Source organism: Phytophthora cinnamomi (genome assembly GCF_018691715.1).
Source record: "Phytophthora cinnamomi strain GKB4 chromosome Unknown Contig68, whole genome shotgun sequence".
NCBI lineage: Eukaryota > Oomycota > Peronosporomycetes > Peronosporales > Peronosporaceae > Phytophthora > Phytophthora cinnamomi.
In genome coordinates this window covers 197,904-217,406 of record NW_027151001.1, presented here as the reverse complement: position 1 = coordinate 217,406, position 19,503 = coordinate 197,904, and the positions used below count along the sequence as shown (strand labels likewise).

Here is a 19,503-nt window from a genome sequence, read left to right as displayed (position 1 = left end):
CTGCTGGATATAGCGCCGCCGCGCTCCTGATCGAGGAGAACACGGCCGAAAGCCTGGGGCTTCATGTGACATCCGGTCGCGGATGCGGGTTGGCGGTCAGCGCCACGGCTCGAGCACCGCAGCGTCGGAATTGCTGGCATCGGATGCCTGCAGTCGTCTCGTGCTTTCAGTGCTGCATCCAATCTCGTTGCTTATGTACTGATAACGCTTAGCCGCATTACAGTACATGCTCGATATAATCTTTCAATACCCGAAGCATAGTGTACTGAAGTACGAACTGCATCGCGTGACGCGCGTGACGTGGCGCGCCATGTCTCATATTTTGCTTGCAGGCCCGATGTGCACTCGTGAAGCTCAGCCGTTTCAATAATAATTGGCGATCGGAGAGCTCAGCTAGCGCTAGCACTGCGAAGTCTTGTTGTAGTTCGCTCCAACGACTGCAGTTCGTTTTGCACGCGTGCATTGGTACTTGGTTAGAGGGTGTTTACGGATGGGAGGCTGTGCGTGCACGGCGAACGCGTACGGTATTATTGCTCGCGGCGAGAATCTCCGCGTCGAGAGCCGGCAGTGATATCAAATCGCCACGAACGAGGTGCTGCACAGGCGTCAATTGCTGCTTGCCGGCGAGCCATTCGCTCGCTGCAGTTGCCGTTGCGTTGAAGCTCCTGCATCTTCAACCGCACCGCGTGTCTACGGCACGCCTTCAACTCGACCTGGATCAGTCAGAGATCAAACGACTGGAGCAGGTTGCTCAGAGCAGCGCCTTCCTCCGTGACTGTGTTTCTTGTTCGAACGGAGCGAAGCAGGCGATCGCTTCGTCCAGCGAGGTTGAGTCATGGTCAAGTTTTTCGCAGGGCCAACGAAGTCAATGCCGATGCTAAGATGGAGACCCACCGCGACGGTGGTTTTTGCACCTGCCAGTCCTTCAATGCTAGTGACACATTTCAATTGACATCGCACCACGGCACTGGATACATATTTTGTGAACTTACAGGTGAGAACACCATTTGTCGGAACACGTGACCCACATCTTAACGCCTCCGATCAACCATTTGCGGGAGGGAGTGTTTCGCTTCCTGAAAACCAACCAGTCTCTCTTGACGGAAGACGCACGTACTCATTTGTCTCAGTCACCACAGACTAAAGAGACTTCACTCGCTGTTGACCAACTCCGTTTTGGATGGTCCACCCTCACCGCGTTATCAGTTATTCCGACAGTGCGCCGCTGCATGGACACGCAGCGTCCGTCTTGACTCAATCAATTAGTCCGCGCCATTTATATTACTGTGATGCATCCGCGATGTTTGCGATGTTTGCCTTCCTCGTGCGCGCATGTAGCCCTCGGAATGTACACATGTTGCTGCACTACCTTCATAAGAATCCCATCAGGTTGGCGGCTGTGGGATACGAATTGGTTTATGTATGTTACACGTGGACTTGAAGAGCACGCTGGCACAGACGCAGCGAGCGCACCAGTTTTCAAACATCGCGCTTCAGGGAATCTGCATTCTCACCGTGCGAAAATATGGCAAACACGCTACCAGTAGATGGTTACCTGATCATCAGGTTTTGAAGATTGCAGTATTGCTACATCTTCTTGGCTGCAAAACTGCAGCGTAGGAGAGTAGAAACATCGTACCTACACACGCACGCAGCCGCCGTTCAGATCGCGCAGTGTGGCCAACATAGCGAATGCTACCTCATAAGCAACGCAAATGTTACGTTATGTTTTCTCCGAGATTAACCTTTCATTTTCTCACTCCTGAGTACATTAATAACTTGTAGCGCGGATACAGTGTTCCATCTACAGTGCGTGTAGCATCCCGGGTAGGCAAGCGGCGTTTACTCAGTCTACTAAAGCCCGCAGCGATGAAAACATCTTGTTGAGCTAAAAATATTGTGTAAATATTTTGGCAATTTTGGGCTCCACAAAACCACATTCTTTGCACACGAACTGAAAAGGCAATTGCGATAATTTGCATGATGACCAATTTTCGCTTGACGTCACTCGAGCACAGCAGACTTGAAGACCTCAGGCTTCTTTAGATCACATAGGTACATGTACATGTAACAAGCAACGAGCAAGGTGCTGCATGGAATCGGGCTCCAAAAACAATGTATTGAACTGCGAAACCGCTTCTAACTGTGGCATCAAAAGCATGCGCGGACTAACCTTACTATCCTTGGCATGTTCTTACCGTTGAGACTTTCTCGCAACGTTGATATCTCGTTGGATCGTACACTTTCGCCAAGGTGGTCAACAAGGTCTCGCATTACAGATGGGGGCCACGCACGGATGGATCACGGACACAGTGTGGCAAGTGCCTTGTGCTGGCATGTACATGTGCAATCGCGGAAGATAGAAGCGTATAAATGATATTATCTTTTGCACTTGGCTCGTTCGACTGTGCAGGACTTCTGTGGAGGTGGTACGGATTGCCGCGTTGGCGCAATAAATTAGGCAAGAAGCAGGTCAACAGACTCCTGCACGTCTTGTCGGTAGGCGTCGTTCGCCAGAACGTCCTCGAACGAAACTCCGGGCGTGTACGGCAGTGGTTCCAGGTCGTTCAACAGTGTGTCCATGTCGACGTCAATGTCCAGACCAGAGAAGCTGGAGTTGCTGCTGCTGCTGCCTACGTCGCTCGCTACAGGGCTGCAACCGCCCGTCAGTAGCTGCCCAAAGCCGCCGCTAAGCGGCGACATCACACCAACTGGGAAAGCTGAGGGCGAGCGTGGGGAGCCCTGCATCGTGAAGTTCTTCACGCGCTGGATGCAGCCTGTGGCGTGGGCATCCACGCGGTGCTCCGGGCGCACGAATTTCTTCTTCTGTTTGCGGAGGCCGCGTCGCCGGCGGTTGATCTTCTGCTGGTACTTCTGCGCGTGCGTCTGCACCTGCTTGATGCTGCGCGTGCCGATGAAGGCGGCGATGGAGCGCCATGGACCCGTTGGGAACATTTTCATGGCGTGCAGAAACTGCTCGTGCTCCTGCTCGGACCAAAGGCCGCGCGTGATCGGAGTCGTGGGCGCGGGCGGCGCGATCACCAGGCTGCCTCCGTGCGTGCTGGTGGGCATCATGATCATCGCTTGGGCTGCTATGGTTGCTGAGTTGGTGGTGCAGCGGCGGCGGGGTGCGCGGCTCCAGCAAAATTCGGAAGTGAGCTGATTGATGTGATCCGCTGGTCACTTTTTTAGCTCGGGCTTGCCTTGACACGTAGAGTGGCCCTTCTGAGCGAAAATGGGGGGATGGGCTCACTCCGGCGCGGCTAGGGCTAATTTGTGGCTCGGAGTCGTCCCTGGCTAAAAGATTGACCAATGGCAGCTGGGCTGGCCCGCCGGCTCCTCTGTTCAGTTCCAGTACAGTAGGCCGCGGTATCTCAGATGGGCGCTAAATTTATCGGTAATTTACGCGTCGAGGCGGGGCGAGAACTGCTCGCCAGCAGGGCCTGCGGGCATGTGCGATGCCCGAGCGCGGCTTGTATGCTGAAAACAGCCCGTGCACCAACTTGCGGCGCGCAGTAGTCGCCGCGCCAGGCGGCTCGCAGAGCCGCGCTGGCCAGTTGCGGCCGCCGTAGGCTATCCAGTGACAAGGTCAGAGTGATGCGCGTCAACTACTTACTGTTTCATCTCGGCACTGCCGCAGTCGGTTGCGCTTGCAGTGCAGAATGAAAACCGCCTGCGAGACCACGACAATGCGAAAGGCATTTCGCCCGTGATCTCCGCTGGAAAACAGTAACCGCAGCAGTATGGACAAGATGCAGCATCGCAACAACATCGCACGCAAATAGCATGTAAAGGCCCTGATCTGAGCCTGTTGGCATACTTTCGCGTCGGAGTTCCCCGTGCGCGTCTGTTTGTTCTGAGATCACTTGCGGTCGCACAACTGGAATTTCGCCATGGAGGTGGGCACTGTGGCTCCTTTTGCCGCCTCGGGGCAGATGTCGGAATGCTTGGCTCAGAAGTGATTGCGTCGTCCTAGAACGACCGACCTAATCGTATAGACAGCGGCATTTCCGATGTCTAATCGACTATACCGAAGTGGTTGAGCACTAGTCCGTTGCGACTGCGCGGCGGCGACAGGTGACAGGTGACAAGCCTTGGAGAGGCGATCCAGTCTGCGCACCGTCACCACCGACTCACTAATCCCCCCGAAAACCAACTGTCCGTCTTCGATTGCGAAGGAGTCCACGTGCGCCGGCGGTATCGTATCGTGAGAAGGAAGGCCCACGTTTTCAAAGAGTGCAAGAAAAAATAAATTACTTCCGCATCCTTTGCGGTGGCATACTTGCGACACGCGCATGCCAGTTGATGGTTCTCTCGGCGGTGCTGCGTTCCAGAAAAAGATCGCAAAATTGAAGTTGCTCTGTGTTGGAGGATTTCTGTTTTTACCAGCGCGAGACTAACGGCGCCTCGCTCAATGCAGTGCGGCCTGCACACTGCTACAGCCTGCCAGACGCAACGCCGGCGGAGACGCGCCAGTCCTTCGGCCGCCTTCCTCTCGCAGGCTTTTCTTTTTCTCCCTTCGCTTGCGCCGCGCTCGCATGGCTTTAGTCCAGCAGAGTGGCATGGGCCGGCTCAATGCGGTTGCATCAAGCGGATGCTGACTCCGCGCACAGCGCTGGTTGTGTATGAGACACCGCCTCTTTCCACCGCCGCTCGCTGCATGCGAGGGATGACGGGCAACGCTCGCTGCGACGCCGTCGGCTCTTCTAGGGAGCACCTCCGCTCGCTCGCGGCGGCGCTCCTCCACGTAGCTTTGCATTTTTTTGAGTGGATTCCTGCAATGGCTGCGCGCCCAACGCGCGGCAACTCTCAACTCTCGCTCACCCGGCAACACAACCTGCAGTGCCCCTGTAGGTGCTCGAGCGGGCGAGCGGCGCGCAGCGAGCCCCGGCTAGGAAAGCTCCGAGCACTTCAACGTGCCGCGGTGCCGGCGTGAGTCGAGCACCGAGGCGGAGACACGAACTTTCGTCGACGTTCGTCGGCCGAGCGGCCCGTATGTGTGTGCGGAAATACTTACGGCACCAGCGTTCGCAGTCTCTTCACACCGCCGGCGCCCATCCCCCCTCGCGAGGACAAATCTTTTTTCGTGGACCTTCCACAATTTTCGCATCGAGCAGCGGCTCGAGTGCCGCTGCGGAGTCGGACGCCATGCTGGCCGCGGCGGCGACCATGGCTGCGTGCGACACCAGCGCCGCGCGCTTGGCGAGGGCGAGCTGCCGGCGCTTTGTCCGCGCGGGAGACGATGGTGAGGCTTGCCGCGCTGCTAGCGGCGACGAGCAATGCGCGAGGCCGGCCGATACCGCGCCGCACGCAAGATCTCGGCGGGGTACATGCGGTTGCGCTACGACAACGCGTATCAGGGCGAGCTGCGCATCGAGCTGCAGCCTGCAGGCCAGAACAAGGCACCGTCTGAGCACGCCAGCGCAGACGCGGAGCGAGGCTGCTGCGATCTCTATTGCGGCAATAAGCGCGGTTCGGCGCGGCGCGGGGGCTGGAGTCTTCATGCTGCCAGGGAGTGCTATGCTTCCCGGTCCCGGTCGGGGCTGTCCATCTGAGCCGTCTGCCTACGACAAACCACTTGGATCGGAAGGCGTACGAGCCGCAGGAGACTCACAGCAAGAGGCGACGAGACCAAATCCCAGTCGCGCCGCCGCATCCGACGTCTTCTTCTGTGTCTCAACGCTGCTCGACCGTCTCCGCTACACGTAGACGCTTGTCGGATGCCGGCGCACATTGCCGGCATCTGCGACGCAGCTGTGAGTCTGCTTGGCTCAACGCCATGGTGGCTGAGGTCGGGGGCGACTGTGTTAGTAGAAATAAATGGCATTAAATCATTAGTAGGTCGCTAGGACAGCGAGGACAACACGATCCCAGCCAGCACCAGCCAGCCAGTCACATATCCTTCATCACTCATGCCGCCGCAGACTTTCGCCGATGCTTGAGCGGCGGCTCGCTCTGTTCGTCGGCGGTCCCGTTCTCTTCCGTCCAGGCCTCCACCTCCTTCGCCGTCACTGCCACGCTCTTCCTCTTCACGCTCTTGCGAGCCTCTGCCGCCGCCGCGCGCTTGTCGATCTCGAACTCGAAGCCCACGGGCGTCGTGAGCTTGGGGCGCCGAACCGCCGGGACGCCGACGCCTCCGCTGGCCGACAGCGCTCTGGAGAACTGGTCGCTCTTGCCTGGCGCAGCTCCGTGCGTCGTCGCGTCGTGGTACTTCTGCGTCTTGCGCTTCTGCGCCTGCACGCGCTTGCGGATGGCCGCGATCTCCAGCAGCTCGCGCGACGTCCTGGTCAACATGTCGGCGCGCGCGCGGGGCGTGACCTTCTTGAGCCTGTGGAACTTGGGCGACTTGGGGATCGTCAGGCGCCCGTTCTCCTTGGCCACGCGAGCCAGCCGACGCCGCTTGCGCGCCACCTCGCGCGCGGCCGCCAGCTCCTTGTCCTTGCCGGTCAGAACCTTCTGCCTCGAGGCCGCTATCGACGCCTTGGTGGGCTTCAGCAGGCGGTCCGAGGACGAGATCGCTCGCACTCGCGGCACACGCGGGGGCACACCGCGGTACAGCGCGTCCGGGTCTTCGTCGAACAGCGGGCGCGTCACGGGCGCCATCTCCACAGCAGCAGCAGCAGCAACGAGCAGCGACCTGCCTTGGTGCCTACAGCTTTTCTTGAACTGTGCTGGCGGGAGAACTGCGGCATACAAACACCAAGTCAATCAATTCAAAATTCAAATGGCCGATATTAACCAATCGAAATGTTTTGTTTACTTTCTACCAATTAGGAATAGGGACTATTTACGTTGAAGTGCACGTCGTGGTGTTGAACGGACGATGCGTCCAATGCCTCCCGCAACTGGGCCAGCGCGAACTCGCCGCGCTGCACCGACCCAGCAGGACAATGTGGATGTCCCCACTGCAGTACAGGCGCTGCATGTATCCGTACCGCTCAAACCGCAGCATACGCCGACCGCGCTGCCCCCGCGTCTGACTCAGGCAGTGAAGGATGAGTTCGCCATCCGCTACCTGCAGCAGATTGGAGCCAACTCCACTCCAGAGAACATTGCAATGGTGCTACAGCACTTACCGCTCGAGAAATGCGCTGTGTCGGCGGCCTGGAAATCGCGCGGGTCACTGGCAGACGTACTGGCCATTGACCTGAACCCCAAGGCGCTCACGCAAACGGGAGAAGCCGCAGCCAAGGCAGAAGGACGAGGGTGGAGCAAAGCAGAGCTAGCAAGCACGACCGAGACTGACACTGCCCCTGTCGCTGCGGTGTTGTCACCAAGACGGCAGCTTCGTGGCCAGCAGGCTCGCCATGTCTTCCAGGTTGGCACTGTCTCCTTTACTTTTGACGACATGAAGCGAAAGTTCCTGCTACCTTTCAAGCTGGCCACGCCGCCACCTGAGCCCGATGTGTTGAAGCTGTATGGGACTTCTGTGGAAGCCGACACTGAATCGGTAGACGTATTGTCACAGAGCCAAGTAGATCAGGTTGTTGTCGCGCCCAGCTCACCAAGCACTGTTCGCAGATGGGAAGCTCAACGACGACGCAAATCTGTAGACGAACGGTACATACCACCCAGCGCTAGCGACGATACCGTGTCTGAAATGCACAACGAGTTCTTTCTGACCCTACCGCTGGCTTCGCTAGGGATGCCTGAGGGTGATGAAGGTACACGCGCGGTGCTATACGAGGCTTTGATTTGCCCTGCTATGGTAGAACTCGTCCAGAGCACCGTGAGATACCTCTTTCTGACGGTGGTACACCCCCCGACCTCTGCTAAAGAGAGAAACCGTGGCCGCTGCGAGCAAGACGCATTGTTTGTCTCCATTGCGCAGCGTTTTGCAATGCTTCGGGCGAAGATGGAGCGCAAGCAGCGCTCAACTCCCCGACCTCAGCTTGCTGTGCTTGTACCGCTGTTGCTCCTCGCACTTCGCGTAGACGTCGAGACCCTTGTGCGTCTGCAATATCCCATGAGCTTCTCCTGCGTTGCAGAAGAGATGGCGTGCATGCTGCAAGTGATGGACGATCGCATCTCGCAGCTCCTGGACCCAGATGCGAACTGGAGCCGTCTAGCTGCGCTGGAGACGACCCACGAAGCAGGCCAGGCCCGAGCGTCGTCTAGCTTTCAGCGAGCTCGTCGTCACCGGCGCCTTCGAGACCAGTTCTTCCAGACCAGCGCCATACTCCACGGCCTCTTCCCAGACCCATCATCGGGCAAGTCGCGCCGCGTAATGACTCTCCGGGGCGGCGCAGGGATCAGCAATTACCCCGCCCTCTCCAGCGACCCGACCGAAACCAACGCATTCTCGTCGTCTTCACTCTCGACCAAGCAGGACCAGCGCCGTCTCCCCGACACTTGCAGTCACAACAGCAGAAACGCAGCCGTATCCGTATCCGTCGCCTCGAAGCTCTCCCTCCTCCGCAGCCTTCGCCGCTCGCATCAAACCTAGTCAAGACACGCACCAAGAGAGCAAGCAGACGTACTAAATCATAGCAAAAGGGAACATCATATTCTGTCTCAAAAGCTCAGAAAACGAGAAAAGGACAACTTCTGATATCAAGGCTTCCAAGTTCACGAGTGAACCCACTGACGACTGGAAGCCGCGTCAGATCCTGGCGGCTTTTACTTGGTGAGCTGCTCCCAGAGCTTCTCCACGTCTCCGCGCGAGTTGGCGACGACGGTGCGGCCGTCCATGGTGATGACATTGCCCTCGCTGTCCACGAAGACCAGCATGGGGATCCCCGTGACGCCGAACTTGGTGCTCATGGCCTGGTTGGCGGCGCGCTCCTCGAAGGGCAGCGCCAGGAACGGCATCTCGCCGAAGTACTCGCTGTACTGGGCCGGGTCGCGGTCCGACGAGATGAAGATGAGCTCGAACTCCGGGTGCTCCTCGATCATGTCGTCGTACACGGCGCTCAGGAAGGGCGTAAACTGGCGGCACGGCGGGCACCAGTGCGCGCTGAAGTAGAAGCCCACCACCTTCTTGCCGGCCAGCTTGTAGTCCGTGTCCTGCAGGCCGTCCTTCGTCTGGAGCTTGGCGCCGAGCTGTTCCGACCACTTCATTCTGCTGCGAGTTCTCCGGGGCTGGTGGCTTGACAGCGAGAGGTAAAATGAGCAAGAAGGAAAAGATGAGGTATCCTGGAAACGTACTGTGAGGGACACAATAGGGTGCGCTACGTGGAAGGGCGCTGCCCGCCCATTGGGCGGATTGGTTTCGTAAACCAAAGCTGGGTAGGAAAAGTCAACCTGGAGCAAGTACCGTGCGGGACACTAGTGTCGAACCCTGTGTACGAAAAATAGCAGTGCATTCGTCATTATGGTCATCAAAGCGTCCACCGTCCCGTGTGTTCTGTCTACGTGGAGGCGACACCGCCAGGAGCTGCACACAGCGGCGAAACTACTAGCGCGATCGCACTCCGAACGGGTTGGCAGCCCCTCTGATTCTCGTGCACGCTGAACGCACGTCGGCCTGTTGCATCTATTCCTCGGCAGTCGCCTCCTGCTCCAGCTGCTTCTTGGCGTTCTCGCGCGCCAGCTTCTTGGTGAGGTGGCGGTTCAGCGGCTTCTTGGACGGGTCGAACTCGCGCAGCACCACCGTCAGGTGCGTGTGCGGGTGGTGCATCACACCCGAGCGTCCTGCAATAAACAAGTAAACGCAACCAAAAGTCAGACAACTGCAGCATCTACAAAACAATACTTCAGGCGTGCGCACCTCGGCCCATGATCCGCAGACGCTTGAGGTAGGTGCCCTTGTTCACGAAGCACTCGGCCACCATGAGGTTCTCCGGCTCAATCTGGTACTTGATGTCGGCCAGGTTGATGGCGTTCTGCACCGTCTTCTGGAAGATCTCGGCCTTGCGCTTGGGCGAGAACTTCATCTGCAGGATGGCCTCGTTGGCCGACAGCCCGCGGATCTGCTGCGCCAGGTACGTCAGCTTGCGGGGGCTGGCGCGGATTGCGCGCTTCACGGTCTTGACGGTGCGCGGCTCGGCGGGCGACGTGGAGCTCAGGAACGCGGCCGTGTCGTCGTCCGCGGCGGTCTCTCCCTCCGCGGCGGTGGTGGACAGCGTTGCCCGGGCCACGCGCCCCATGAAGGCGCTGCCGGCGGCCGGGCGGAGCGTCAGAGCGCCCATCTGCGAGCGCAGCGAGGCCAGCATCGTGTCCGGTCGGTGAGTTGCGGAGGGTTATTGAGCAAAGACCTCTTTGCTGCCACACATAGCAAGATCCGTGAAACTTGATAGCTTTTGGGTATAGAGAGTCCGTCAAATCGCATGTATGTAGGTTATGAGGGTACTGTGAAACAAGATAAGCGCCTTATGTATTATGTTAAAGGGGCATAAGGATGGCTACACCAGTTGAAGTGGTGTTTGTGCTGTGTGCGGCTTATTGAAATCGGATACGAAGCTCTACAAAAGGCTCTCTAACTAATTGGCCGAGCGTCACGCTCTCAGGGTAGGTCCACCTGCCGATACCACGACTTGAGCTCGTCGTCCTTCCTTGCCTGGTGGTCGAGTCCAACACGGAGACGTGCCCTCCTCAGCCTTATCTGTCTGCTTCCACGTCACCACATGCAAAATACTCCTGGGCGGGGCGCTCACGCAAACGGCGACGTGGTGCGCGTCTTCTTGTCGGAGATCCAAATGCGCAGCTTCTCTAAATTCTCGCGAGGAACCTCGGCGCTGTCCTCGTCGCTGCTGCCGTACGCCCCGACGCTCATGCGATCCACGCTTGCTCTGGCGGCAGCGTTAATCATGTCCGCATCGTCCGGTAGCCACTCGATATTCACCTCGATGTCGGTTCGGTTCGACACCAACGGCATTAGATATGATACGAAGCGCTGGCGAGCTGAGGGAGGAAGAGCTGGGATCTCGATACCGCGCACTGTAATCTTGGCTGCAGCCGTCCCCACTACGATATTCGCAATCCATTCGCCAAGATACTCAAACTTGTCGGGTCGTCCCTTGCAAATATCACGGCGGAGTGATAGCAAGAACTCGGGCGTGAAGTGTTTGCACTTCTTCTGTAACTTATACTGCACGATGGCCTCGCTGAGCGCCTGCATCTGCTCCGTATTTTCCAAGCCGTGTGTGCCAAGGTCATAGCACTCATTGCACAAATTGTAATTTGAGCATACACTGCAGGTCCAAAGCGCGCCAACAATGGGATCCATGCCGCAACCATCGCAAAACGAGTTCGGGTGCACAATAGTTTTCTTGCGCTTCCACTTGGAGCCGATGATAGACGCCCCCGTACTCATAGCTGCACCCAGACGGCCCATCAGCGGCTTCGATGGGGAGTGTTTCTTGTCGGGCAGGCTTTTCGACTGCGAACTGTCCTTGTCGTGCACGTCCCGTTGGAACACGAGCGTGCGGGGGAGAGTAGAGTTTTGAATGATGTCGAATACTTGCTCCTTCGTCATGTGGGCCTCGATGTGCTGTCCGTTCACGCTGACTAGGTAGTCGCCCACGACCACACCGGCACGCTGCGCAGGGCTGTCCTTATCCACGCTCCAGACTTCGACCAACAGCTCGTTCTCCAGAGACACCACGACGTTTGTGTCGAAGCCCAGCACGGGCTCTGTAAACGTCAATGTGTATGTGTTGAGAGGGTTCTCCATGTAGTCGGCCTCGGATTGCGAGCGCAGTCCGGTCTTCGGGTCTGGCGCGTGGATAGCACTCGCGCTGGACGAATTCCGTCCGGAAGACTCTCCGCTGCTTGTCACGCTACCGGAGCTAGCCGGGACCATCGACGCCTCGCTCACAAATCGAGGAGGTTTGTCATGAAGCGCCACACGGCGCAAGCTGTGCAGCGCGCGAGCTGACGATGGGTCGGAGGCCACGCTCGGCCCCAAGAAACGATGCGACGCAAATTCATCCTGCTCACCGAAATCCGCAGCGCCGCCATAGCCTAGAGGCGTGCCGAGGTCGGCACCTTCTTCATCATCTTCCTCTCCGGCTCCTTCACCCTCTTCACTGTCACTCGCTTCGTCGTCGATATCATGATGCACAAGGTCCAGCGGCGCCGGGCGCTTCGGTGACGGGATCACCAGCTCCACCTCGTGCGTCTGGACGTCCATATCATGCTCCGCCTTGTCAGCAGTTACAGAGCCAGCAACAGGCGACGACGGCTGCGCCTCCTGCGCAGGCTCCTGGTTCTGCATGTATCCGTGCTGCAGAGCCACTTCCTCCTGCACCACCAGCTCCCTCTCCACTACACCCGCAGTCCCATGGTGCTCATCATAGCTGAGCTCAGGCGGTAGCTCGCCCACGGGTGTTGTGGGCTCGTCGGGCTCCTCTACAGGCGTCGAGGGCTCCTCTACGGGCGTCGTGGGCTCCTCCACGGGCGTCGACGGGCCCTGCACGAGCGTCACCTCGAACTGCGGAGGCTTGTGGGGCTCCTCCTCCTCGTCGTCGCTGTCTGTGCGCGCTCGGTCCGACTCGGCGCCGTCCTCGAGGGGCTTCAGCTGCGCCGCCACGGGGCTCTTCTCCGTCTCCACCTCGCCCACGTCGCTGTCCACGGGGGTGGCGGGGCTCACGGCGGTGGCTGCGTGTCCGCCCAGGGCGCGGGGTGACTCCGCGTGGGGCGTGACGGCCGGCGCCTCCATGTCTTCTGCCTCGCCCGGGTGTAACGTATTGTGGAGAGCGGCCGCACCTGCGTTCAGTATCGTCTCTATCGTCCCTTTGCCGATAGTTGAGGCTATAGTGAAACCAAGAGCGGGCGCTGGCGGATGAAAAATTCCGGATAAAACCGTCGCTTTCGCGCCTGGCAGCGCCACTGCTTAGCAGAGCTCGACGCTCAGCATATGGCTGGCATCGCATGGCGGTGGGGAAGCACCGACTTGGTGCCACCGAGTCCACGTCAACGCGAACGGCACCGCATGGGCGGCCGCGCCCGACTAGCCATACGTGCTCGGTGACATTTGCGCCCGTTGTTGTCTCGACGATAACGGGGGAGGCTCGCCACGAACACAGCTGCAGTCACCATGGTGACCAACTCAGCAACTCTCAGTATTGATGGCAGTGTATAATACCAAGTGCATTACTCGCCTCGATCGACTTTGGTATTTCAGACTCAACTACAACTGTACATGTATATTCCAGGGCAACTCATGAATACTCCAGGGCAACTTCAACGTCAGCCCCCACAGCAATAATCTGAGCGCATTTTTTTTCTTCTTTTCTCGCATGCCACGGGATTCCGATCGTGCACCGGGCATGAACACTCACCGCTTTCTCCATGCTTGTGGCGTGTGGAATCAGCCCTTCGTCTGCTGCTGCATCAAGGCGCAGAATTCGTCGTAGTCAATTTTGCCATCCGCGTTCTTGTCAGCGGCTTGAATGATTTTGCAGATTTCGTCGCGGCTGATGTGCTTGTTGCCCAGCACGTGAAGGATGTGTTGAAGTTCGCTGCTTGAAATGAACCCGTCGCGGTTCACGTCGAACGTCTGGAGAAAGGTTGGGCGTCAGCTCCGTTTATTTTGTAACATGAAAAACAGAAATCCTTAGCAGATACGTACGTCAAACGCAGCCTTGAGATCTCCAGCCGTCAAATCGCCACTGTGAAAACTCGCTTATCAGAAAAATTATCAAGAATCCGCTGACAACTTTGCCACGTACCGACGGAAAAGCCGTTGATTCATCATGCTTACAAACTCGATGAAGGAAATTTTCCCGTCGCCGTCCGTGTCTGCTTGGCGCATAATGCAGTCAATTTCCGAGCTAGCTCACAGATTCACAGCGTAGACGGGTTAGCTGGTTTGGTAGCCTATACAATGAACACTGGCTAACGTACCTAGAGAGTTGCTGGCCCAGGGCTAACAGCATGCCCCTCAGCTCATCTCGATCAATACAGCCCGATTCATCTTTGTCAAACAGAGCGAACGTCTCTTTGAACATGTCCATATTAACAGTCGACGTCCTGTGCGACGTGAGGTGCTTTTCACCGGCACCAGGGGTGTCGCCCAATTTCGCGTGCTGTACGCCCATGATGACGGCCAAAATGTTGGCACGAAGTTGTTGAAGTCGCTGATACGACTGAAGTCGGTGACTATGGCCAGCGTCAAGCGGATTCTCGGGCGATGTGATACCACTGAGCCATGGGTGCTGCAGCGCTTGTTTCGCTGTCAGTCGCTTGGACGAGTCAGAATCCAATAGCCGCGTTAAGAAATCCTTGGCATCTGCAGATAGGCTTTTGAACCACTTGTTGTCCACTGCACCCAAGCATTCCCCGTAAGTCTTTAGCCAAAAGCCAAAACAATGGGTAATTGAACGCACCATCGTACTTCCCATTCGCAATCTCCTTCACAATTTCAGCGTCCGATTTATCACCTCTCGGATCAAACGGATGCACTCCAGTTAATGTGATGTAAGCCTAGCGCAGCCGTACGCGGGTAAATGATCAGTCAAGGAAGGCAGATTCATCACTTGATCTCAGTTCATACCAGCACACCAAATGCCCACATGTCAACGCTGAAGTCTTGGGGGTGGCGCGTGATGATTTCAGGGGCCCAATACGCGCTGCCCAATTGCAATTTTTAGCGTCAAAATTCCATCATTTGAAAGGTTTCGTTCCATACTTACACAGTTCCGTTTGGGAACTTCTCGACGATCTGCTCTCCCTGTCGTAGACGCCGACTTAATCCAAAGTCCTGTTATTCAAACGAAACGACGACTAAAACTACTTAGTAAAAATGTCAGGTCGGCTACAATACGCGATGCAAGTTTCGTACCGCTATTTTGACGTTCGCATTCGCAGATCGGTTTGACAACAAGACGTTTTCAGGTTTCAGGTCGCGATGGCTATTAACGAAAACAGAAATGGTTAGCATTCGCGATCAAAAACGAAAACTGTCCGCCGAGCTATGAAAACTCACCAGACACCACGAGAATGCACGTAATCAAGCGCCCGACAGACATCATGAAGTAGATGAGCGGCATCCTTTTCCGAAACTGACCCCTATCTCACCAAATACGAAACGCCGTAACATTGATTCGCTTGCACACTGTATTTCCATTCCAGCAAATATTGACTCCACCAACCATATCAACGATGTAGTCGAACAGCTCGCCTCCTTCGACCAAGTCCGTTAGCATAATAGTCTCGTCCTTCAGATACAGCACATCATGCAGCGATACAATGTTTCGATGTGTGCCTAGGTGCCGCAGAGTATCAATCTACAGACGACGATAACAGTTCAATGAGTATCCTTCACCGCCAGCACGACTCGGTCACGCAGCGACATACTGTACCTCGGCCTGAATCGTCTCCAACGACGAACTCTTCGGGTCAAAAATCTTCGCCGCCAGTTTCTACCAAAGTCAATCCAAAAAGCATCAGCTGCTCCACCTCAAACACTTCCCCTCGTCAACTCCCTACCTCATCAGTCTGCATATCAACAGCAAGACGGACAATTGAAAACCCTTCACGCCACCAAGCAGAAATAATACCCATTATCCTTCTACCAGTCCTCTTCCACACTTCTCAAGAACTCGTCGCACCTCCTCGCCCCAGCTCCTCCCGCAGGGCGTAGTGTCCTCGCTTCTCCATCTTGGGGCTCGTCCACCACCATCCACCGCTCGATCCGCACTCGACGTCGCTGCCGGGGGTGTCGCGGGACATCAGCACAGCGACGCTCAGCGCCGCCGCAGTCGTCACGAGGCCCACCCAGGCCGTCCCATTGCCGTACGCAGCCTCTTTGGGCTTGGCTATAGGCAGATGCTCTGCTGCTGCTGTGGGCGCCACCTTGGAGCGCACGGGGGCGCGCGTAAGGCGCGTGATAAGCCGCATCCGCATATCCGCTGATCAACTCAGGAGCTCCTCGTGGGGGGTAGAGAACTGCACCAGATATTGAAGCCGTATACTACTATACTGTATGTGAATTGGCAATTAAGTAACGGTTAAGTAACATCATGTTGAAGTGCGTGTGTCAATGGGAGAGTTGAAGTCGCTCATCAGCCGCGGATGGCGCTGCGTGGGGTGTACGGGTTCACCTCCTCCTCGAACATGTCGGAGGCGAGCTTGGACAGCGCGTGCATGGCCCGGAGGTCCCCCAGCGAGATCTTGTCCCGGGCCTTGGCGTCCACCGTGCACAGGCAGGCGACGACGGCGCCGTCGGGCGACTTGATGGGGAACCCGGCGAAGAACCGCACGCCAATGTCGCGCACAAGTCGCAGGTGCCGGAGCTGCGGGTCGCGCGTGGGGTCCTTGATCACGAACGGCTTGCCGTTGGCCACGAGCGGCAACGGACACGCCGTCGTCTCCTCCGTCCAGGGATGCGGGGAACCGGAAGACCCCACCACGCGTTGGGCTTGAGCGCTGTGGGCACCGTTGAGCGCGACGATGTAGGCGATCGAGCAGCGCATACGCATGGCGGCGACCTCGCAGATCGAGTCCAGAGCTGCGGAGTCCAGGTCACCGTCGTCCATGTCGAGTTCCGTCTCGAGGTTGGCGGTGGTGACCCATGGACGCGGCACCATTGAAGGTCGGCTGCTGTAGTCGAACCTCACCGAAGATGCGTAACCGCTGGTGCTGCGTCGCCGGCGCTGTGCAGTGTCCTGTCGGGTGTACAGTGAGCTCGATCGTTCACGCGGTATGTTGCTGCTGTCTGCACGGGTAGTGCCGACATTCGTCGAGATGTTGGAGAGGTGAAGTCGCGCCGCTAGATATCTGTCCACCATTTCCTTGTCCGGGTACTGCGGGTGGAACATCGGGACGGACGAGTTGAGCGTCGACGAAGATGATGTAGTAGATGCTGAGCTTGTCGGTGCTGAGTCGGTCGTCACTTGCTTCACCACTTGCCGCACGACCTCGAGGGCTCGTGCTCGGGCCAGTGGGTCGCCGGAAAACAGCGCGTCGGCAAGTTGTCGGCCTGGTGTCGAGGAAAACGACGCAGACGCAGTGGCAGCGCTGCTACTGCGATTAAACCGTTGGGTGCGTGTCGTGAATGAAGTCTGCCTTGACCTCAACTCTTCCTTATTGCCGACAGATTGGCTGTTGCGACTGTCTTCGTCGCTCTTCAGCAAGATGTCATAGAAGGCGGTGGATATCTTCACACCAGTTGAGCTGTCACCCCCGTCCTCGCTGGTTCTGATCCCAGCCGTTGCTGCCGTCGAGTTCCTTGAAAACGACGCGTTCAAGAGCGGGTTTTCTTGCTGGAACACACTGGCGTCTACGTTCGCCACACACGCAAAGCAAATGCGGTTGCGACGCACTCTGCGAGCCACCGGCTCCACGTCAAACTTTCGCGAGCACTCACGGCAGACTTGGTGGGCGCACAGCTGGCAGAACCGTTGTGGGCGCAGCAATCCAAAGCTTTTCAGACACACGGTGCACTTGCCGTCTTGCTCAGTGTCGCGGTTCACAGGTATGTGCCGAAATGGTTGGTATCCCAAGCGGCGACGGCGCACAAGCTGCTCAAACGATGTCGTAGCGGCAGCCAACAAGTTCACCACGTACTTTGCTTCGGCATTGGCGATCGGGTGTGCGTAGCGTCGCACAGAAGCCCCATGTTGATCCCTCCCCCAGAATCTGGCGCGTGAGTGAGGAGCATTAGCCATCGATGTTAGCGGGCTGGAGATGTACGCAGTCATGATGATTCTCGTCTGGTGTCCGCTCAAATCGCTGTACGAACTAGCGAGGTGGTAGCCAGCGGCGATATGGTCCATGTCGCCACGTATGGCTTGTTCCGCAGCACGGTCGTCTCTGCGGCGAGTGAATTTGTCGTGCATGGGCTTGGGTAGGGTCTTCATGGTGTAAAACGCTTCGTTCGTGTCAGGGCAGTACTGCGAATAGGCTGCGAAGCAGAGTCTCTGGCGGCGACTGGTGTGCTTCGCTGCTGCCATGGGGTTGAGCGACCGGCGAGAACGGAGCACCACAGTCTGCAGTGCAACCCAGCCGGGCTGAGTGAGGTCGTTCAAGTCGTCATCTTCCCAGCACGGTGGGTTCTCCGCCTCCATCGCCATCACCGTCCTCAAGCTCTTGCGGAACTCGCGCGATACGAACAGATCGCCGCTCTTGTACTTCCGAGCGCCGAAGAGTGCCCCCATGCTCGAGTCAAACTGCAGGGTGTCGCGGCTGAACAGCATAGTCATCGCCTCATCCAGCCGGCAGCTCACAGTGACTTGGGCAGATACGGCGTACGTGACATTGGAGTCGTTCAGAGGCCATCGCACGAGTTCCCTTGCTCGCATTTCGGAGTGAGTGTGCTCCCCCATGAAGGCGTCGCGGGTGTAGAGCGAGCCGCGAGATTCGATCATCGAATGCCGAGCAGTGGTGGCTCTCGATCCGCGAAACCAATTGGGGCCGTCCATGCTCCTCATCGATGGGAGTTTAGCCCGGTCGAACTCGCTGATCTCGGCGCCGTGCTGCTTCTTCTTGACGACCCAGCAGGGTGGTTGCTGTCTGTCCGACGGTGTGGATTGCCACACACTGCTGCTACGACTGGTGTCCTTGCGGTGCTCCACCACAGCTCGGAGCTTGGGTACGACACTTGCTGCGATGGTGAAGAGCTCCCGGTCGGTCACGAGTGCGTTGATTGAAGACGCGGACAACAGCGCGTTGCGTGCCGACACGGGCGAGGCCGCGCTGTTGTTGCTGCTTTGGAAGTCGCAGCTCCGGATGCTGCCTCTGCAGCTGCTGCCCACGTAGTAGCTCTCCGTCATTAAGACCGGTCTGGCAGGCGAGCAGGGTGTCGTCGTGTGCGCTGCAAATTCAAGAGTGAAGACGAACAGGACCCCCGAAAGCTATGTCAATGCCTCTCGTTCGTCTGCTGCCAGGAGCTCAGCAAGCTGCGGTGTCGGGACCCATCAGAGAAGCAAGCTGGAGCTGGAGTGCACCGTCGAGTGTCGACGGCTCCGGATGCCTGGTGCTTCCGCTGGCTTGATGGTCGATGTCAACCGGTGCCTGACCACCGTTCGGGTGTTTACGGTCTCGGAGCGACGAGGCAGCGGTAAGTCGCACCTTTAGATTGGTGCTTCGGCTGCGGGGCAAGTTGCTTCACGATTTTTTTCGAGTCGATTGTTGAAGTTGAACCGATCTTTGAATGCCACATGGTTGTCTTCAGGCATTCGGTCTCAAGGCTCCCCGCCAGTCATCACGACGTTGCCTCCGGGCATTTTAGAGCAATAACTGCAAGCCGAATCTGCACCGCAAGCTTCCTGGCTTCGTAGAAACTCGGGCATCAGCCCCTCGAACCCAGAGCTCCTGGCTGGAGCAGTTAGTTGTAGGCTGTGGCACCAATTTGAATTGCAGCTTGATGCGAGGGTGAAAAGCAGCAGCGAAGATAGAGCCTTGCCGTCCCGGTCGTTACGCCATGCGCGTCATTTGTTGCAGTGGAGGCGGCAGACAGACAGCGTCCAGCGTCCACTAGCAGGACAATTTCGGTGTCTGATCAGCTCTCCATTGCCTTTACAGTTCTACCGAGCTGCCAAAGCAACCACGCACGCAAGACGAATATTCAAACCATTTCGATGCTTGGGTGCTCAGGTCGTCGCGAGGTCGCCGGTGTGC

General features: G+C 57.5%; 7 protein-coding genes across 8 annotated transcripts; all 7 read right to left on the bottom strand.

The window, feature by feature from the left end:
* Positions 1 to 2,457: 2,457 nt before the first annotated feature.
* Positions 2,458 to 3,081, bottom strand: IUM83_07643 (Myb-like DNA-binding protein; the record flags this gene model as incomplete). The annotated part of the gene is made up of 1 exon (XM_067931958.1): positions 2,458 to 3,081. One exon carries the CDS (start codon positions 3,079 to 3,081, stop codon positions 2,458 to 2,460), a length of 624 nt encoding a protein of 207 aa, XP_067786328.1.
* A 2,829-nt stretch (positions 3,082 to 5,910) lies between these two features.
* Positions 5,911 to 6,603, bottom strand: IUM83_07642 (putative Phosphatidylinositol Kinase; the record flags this gene model as incomplete). The annotated part of the gene is made up of 1 exon (XM_067931957.1): positions 5,911 to 6,603. One exon carries the CDS (start codon positions 6,601 to 6,603, stop codon positions 5,911 to 5,913), a length of 693 nt encoding a protein of 230 aa, XP_067786461.1.
* A 2,016-nt stretch (positions 6,604 to 8,619) lies between these two features.
* Positions 8,620 to 9,060, bottom strand: IUM83_07641 (Nucleoredoxin; the record flags this gene model as incomplete). The annotated part of the gene is made up of 1 exon (XM_067931956.1): positions 8,620 to 9,060. The coding sequence occupies one exon, from the start codon at positions 9,058 to 9,060 to the stop codon at positions 8,620 to 8,622; it is 441 nt and encodes a 146-aa protein (XP_067786378.1).
* A 415-nt stretch (positions 9,061 to 9,475) lies between these two features.
* Positions 9,476 to 10,154, bottom strand: IUM83_07640 (ribosomal protein L22; the record flags this gene model as incomplete). The annotated part of the gene is made up of 2 exons (XM_067931955.1): positions 9,476 to 9,633; positions 9,710 to 10,154. 2 exons carry the CDS (start codon positions 10,152 to 10,154, stop codon positions 9,476 to 9,478), a joined length of 603 nt encoding a protein of 200 aa, XP_067786327.1.
* Positions 10,155 to 10,591: 437 nt separating this feature from the next.
* Positions 10,592 to 12,601, bottom strand: IUM83_07639 (the record flags this gene model as incomplete). Of its 2 annotated transcripts, none has more annotated exons than XM_067931954.1 (2): positions 10,592 to 11,059; positions 11,132 to 12,601. In XM_067931954.1, the coding sequence occupies 2 exons, from the start codon at positions 12,599 to 12,601 to the stop codon at positions 10,592 to 10,594; spliced, it is 1,938 nt and encodes a 645-aa protein (XP_067786247.1). The 2 variants fall into 2 exon arrangements, with proteins under 2 accessions (XP_067786247.1, XP_067786246.1); XM_067931953.1 differs by lacking the exon at positions 10,592 to 11,059 and having other exon boundaries at positions 12,234 to 12,239; positions 12,317 to 12,601.
* Positions 12,602 to 13,252: 651 nt separating this feature from the next.
* On the bottom strand, positions 13,253 to 15,789 carry IUM83_07638 (CAMK protein kinase; the record flags this gene model as incomplete). Its single annotated transcript, XM_067931952.1, has 13 exons — positions 13,253 to 13,441; positions 13,514 to 13,553; positions 13,614 to 13,715; positions 13,789 to 14,206; positions 14,271 to 14,367; positions 14,438 to 14,513; positions 14,577 to 14,644; positions 14,726 to 14,795; positions 14,870 to 14,952; positions 15,036 to 15,170; positions 15,246 to 15,305; positions 15,373 to 15,416; positions 15,495 to 15,789. 13 exons carry the CDS (start codon positions 15,787 to 15,789, stop codon positions 13,253 to 13,255), a joined length of 1,677 nt encoding a protein of 558 aa, XP_067786245.1.
* A 158-nt stretch (positions 15,790 to 15,947) lies between these two features.
* Positions 15,948 to 18,656, bottom strand: IUM83_07637 (uncharacterized protein; the record flags this gene model as incomplete). Its single annotated transcript, XM_067931951.1, has 1 exon — positions 15,948 to 18,656. One exon carries the CDS (start codon positions 18,654 to 18,656, stop codon positions 15,948 to 15,950), a length of 2,709 nt encoding a protein of 902 aa, XP_067786242.1.
* Between the last annotated feature and the right edge of the window lie 847 nt (positions 18,657 to 19,503).